Source organism: Trifolium pratense, linkage group LG4, assembly GCF_020283565.1.
Source record: "Trifolium pratense cultivar HEN17-A07 linkage group LG4, ARS_RC_1.1, whole genome shotgun sequence".
Lineage (NCBI taxonomy): Eukaryota > Viridiplantae > Streptophyta > Magnoliopsida > Fabales > Fabaceae > Trifolium > Trifolium pratense.
In genome coordinates, this window is record NC_060062.1 from 6,379,987 (window position 1) to 6,384,101 (window position 4,115).

A 4,115-nucleotide genomic window follows, 5' to 3' on the forward strand; every position below is an offset into this window, starting at 1 on the left:
GGGTTTTTAACAAAATTTGTGGATTTATTCCTAAAATCTCAATTTGTTGAAGTGAACACGTAATAAATTTCAATATGAAAAAATTTAGAAGATATATATTAAGCAGATGAATCGGTGATGGAATAGCAAAATCAAAAGTAACTAATGGAAAATTTGAGAAGACCCAAATGGAAATTCTGAAAAAACCATTGTTTATTTTTAGTACTGCTTGTGCCATGTTGAAACGTTCATGGAGAGTGATGTTCAAAAAAAAAAATTACCAAAGCAATATGGTGAAATGGTAGTATGGCACAGAATCAGAGAAAGTAGTGAAAAAGATATAGTGTTCAGAAACGTTAGTAGACCATGGTGGTTAAAAACGTTAGTAGACCAGGCTAAATGCCACCATGACCAATGATCATAGTAAGAAATATTTCAAAAAGTTACAAAGAAATTTACAAAAAATGAATGTGAAAATACAAACTCAGCTCAACTTTTTCTTCTCCAGAATCCAGTATTGAACTCTGCTAATATATTCCTCATTTATTTTTCTATACAATTGGCATAATTCCTTGTAGCACCTCAAAACAAATGTATCAATGTAATCTTCATATCTTTCATAGAGTGCTGGTAAAGTAAGAACAATAAAGAGACCTACCACATAATCAAAAAACAACAAATTCAATTTTCTTCTCAAAATTTGCTACTACACTTTTCAAAAACTGATCCTAATTGATTGTAAATTTTAATATATTTTTGCTCACTGTAAATTTACTACTTTATGTTTTTAGTCCTTGTAAAAAAATTCTTTGCTATTAGCTAGGCTCTATTTGAAAAGACGTATAACCTTGTACATTAAAGCACAATTGTTTGGTAACTATGAAGCACGGACACTCCTTGGATTAGCCGTGTCCCGGTGTCGGACGACACCGACACGACACCGACACTTATAATTACATTGAATTGTGTCATTTTCTTAAATTATTATCAGTGTCAACATGTCAGTGTCCGTGTTGTGTCCGGTGTCCGTGTCTATGTCCGTGCTTGACAGTTTGGTAACGACCCTTCTCTCATGAGCTTATAGCGTGTTTTCACTAGTTTATAGTATTTTTTGAGATCCTATTTTCAAGTAGCATTTGAACTTACTTGTGTATACCAAGGTAGGAAAATCAGTGAAGCCACCAACAACAGAAATTAACAAGAGGTATGCAGCTACTTTCAGAAACAGCCTTGAATCCTTACCAAGTGCAATATCTTGAGAAACTGAAAACAAATTATTAACTCTCATTTGGATAAAAGCTGCAATTTCATTTGTCATTTCATCAGATAGATGCAAATGTGGTAGAGGTGGAGCAGGTCTGCAAAAAAACAAGTTTAACATGCATTTGTAAATTTTATTGATAAATGTAAAACATTTACTATGACTATAGTCGAGAGTCAAACATTAAATAATGATATGGCCTAAATAATGGTTATATATGAGATTCGTTAGGCTACCCGAGTTACACTCCAGATATTTAGTTCTAGGCGTAAGAGGGTGTTGGGAGTGTATGTTGGAAATACAAGTAAGCGCCTAAGGGGGGAAATTCTCACCTCGTTAACTAGCCGGTATGCTAGAGTTACGTCCAAACCAAATTCTAGTAACTAATATATATTTGACCTAAGAAATGATGGGTGCAAATTATTGAACATGACTTGTAAAGAATGATGAAAGCTAATATTTTGAGGTGTGTAAAGTACATTTTTCAATTGAAGGAGTGGGAAAACAACATTTTCCACAAAATCTTGAACCACAACAAACCAACCTAGACTTTCAAATTTTAAGATGGTATTAGAGCCTACTCAAGATCCGTTGCAGTGACTTGGATTACGCTCTAGATGTTCAATCTTGGCATAAGGAGGTTTGATGTGATAATACACTAATCTTTAGGAAGCCAAGTGATTACTCAACAACATATATCCATCAAACCAATTCATTTACAGGTATCCAATGTATCGTAACTGGATTTTATCAGTTTAATTATTTTCTTTTACAGGTATTGAGATGCAAATAAGGCTTCTATCATAGTTCGGAACCAAAATGAACTCTAACTAAATGGATGTAAGATCAAGACACTTTAAGACTTGGTGTTGCCTCAGTTACACACGTTGATTGATCTCGGAAATCGATTTTGAGATCGGTCGGCTCACATTACAACTTCACCAAATCAACTTAAAATTATCTTCACCAGATCAAGACTACGTCATGCAATTATTGGATCACACAGTTACTGCATAGAATTGGAATCCCCGATAACTATTGTCTCTTCAATCTAAAAATCAATCTAAAAAGCAAGTACTAAACGGTAAACATTAATGCAGACTTACACTGCAATTACGCATAAGTTTTCGAACTATTCTTCGTATTTCTTAATACTTCAACAGCTAAGAATGTATTAACTACAAAGTCCATTTGCACATACAGTTTAAGCATACAGTATACATGTTACACAAACTTCAACCTCCAAATCATACAACTTTTTACCATTAAAACAAATGGCTATGTACCAAGTAAACCAAAAATGAAAACACACTACAAATATTTTACAATTCTAGATCAGATAAAATATCTGAATTTGAAATGCAGACAATCAATAATCAATAAACCCTTTCACAATTTATCACACTTAACCTCTATTTGGAATTTGGATATACAACTTAATTATGTGTTTATATATAAACCCCTATCATATATGTACTTATGTATTATAAAGTCAATTCATTTTCATAAGCTATTCTGGAGAGCTGGAGAGTTTATGGAAATAAGTTGAAAACAACTTAAAGACATGTCATACATTGTTTTCATAAGCTCTCTCTCAGAGTCTTGCCAGTTTCTATGTCAATAGATAAGCTCAAATAAGTCAATCCAAACAGGTCCTTAACGTTTAAACATCACAATGGAAATCAAGACGATCGATCCAAGTAAAAGTATACTCAAAATAAACATAAATGTATAAGAATTTAGTTATTTACCTATTGAGAATTGATGCTGATTTGGCCCAAAGAAAAAGAATAACAACAAGGAGGAGAAGAACATTAGAAACTAGAGACAAAAGGGTATAACCAGATCTCTCAAAAACAACAAAAGTAGCTAATGTCACCAACAATATCATCACAGTTTGATTCTTGTTCCTCCATAGTATCAAATCTGCAACTGCATTGAAACATCACATTCATTCAAAAAAACAATGTCAATGTCAAGGATCATTCTTTTCAAAATTAATACTGAAAAAATGAAATACAAGCCCAACCCATTTGGCTATTTAAATTTGAAATAGAATCAAATGAACATAAACAAAACAAGAATGAGAATTTAAATGAAATGAGGAATAAAGTTCAGATATTTGATAAAAAAAAAAAACTATGAGAAAATGGTATTACCTTGACCACCTCCAAGGATCTCATGAAGAGTTCTTTCTCTGTTGAATAATCGTTGAGATGAACCCATTTTTAGGGATGAAGATGATGAAGAAGAAGAAATTATCTGAATTACTAAAAAGTAGAGAGAGCCTTCAAATGATCCACAGAAAAGGAAGAAATACAGTGGACTGTGTTTTTGTTTTCTTAATGCAGTCAATACATAGTTTTGTTTTCTTATATAAAACAGAAGTATCACATGGACACCGGACACTGTCACGTCGACATTATTTATATAAAAATATAGAACATTATATCGACACAATGTATTATTGCATTTAAATTGAATAATTTATTTTGTTAAAAAAAGTTTTAAAACAATATTTGATATAATTTGACTTTAATAATGTCTTTAACCCTATATTGATTAATATTGTTTCGACACATCTTTTATTTGTAGATGTGTCTAAGGAGTGTCAGAATAAAGAAAAACGTATTTGTTTTGGACCACATGTCTGAGTTGTCTTTACGAGTGCCATAGTTATAGAGGTGTCGGATGATCTAAGAAATGTTATAATAGAGGAGAAAGTAATTTTTTGAGACACTTATCTGACACGTATCGTACAAGTGTCATATGAATATCGGACAAGGTGACACATCCTATAGACTTTTGCGCTTCAATGGTTTTGTTTTTCATTCTTTTTTTTTTTGTTTTGAATTATTGTAACAGTGGTCCCTGA

General features: G+C 32.1%; 1 protein-coding gene across 1 annotated transcript; it reads right to left on the bottom strand.

Annotated features, from left to right (window-relative positions):
* Window positions 1–349: 349 nt before the first annotated feature.
* On the bottom strand, window positions 350–3,621 carry LOC123924812 (reticulon-like protein B12). The gene is made up of 4 exons (XM_045977784.1): window positions 3,400–3,621; window positions 2,992–3,172; window positions 1,126–1,337; window positions 350–633 (listed from the first exon to the last, which is right to left on the bottom strand). Exons 1-4 carry the CDS (start codon window positions 3,464–3,466, stop codon window positions 464–466), a joined length of 630 nt encoding a protein of 209 aa, XP_045833740.1. The 5' UTR covers window positions 3,467–3,621; the 3' UTR covers window positions 350–463.
* Between the last annotated feature and the right edge of the window lie 494 nt (window positions 3,622–4,115).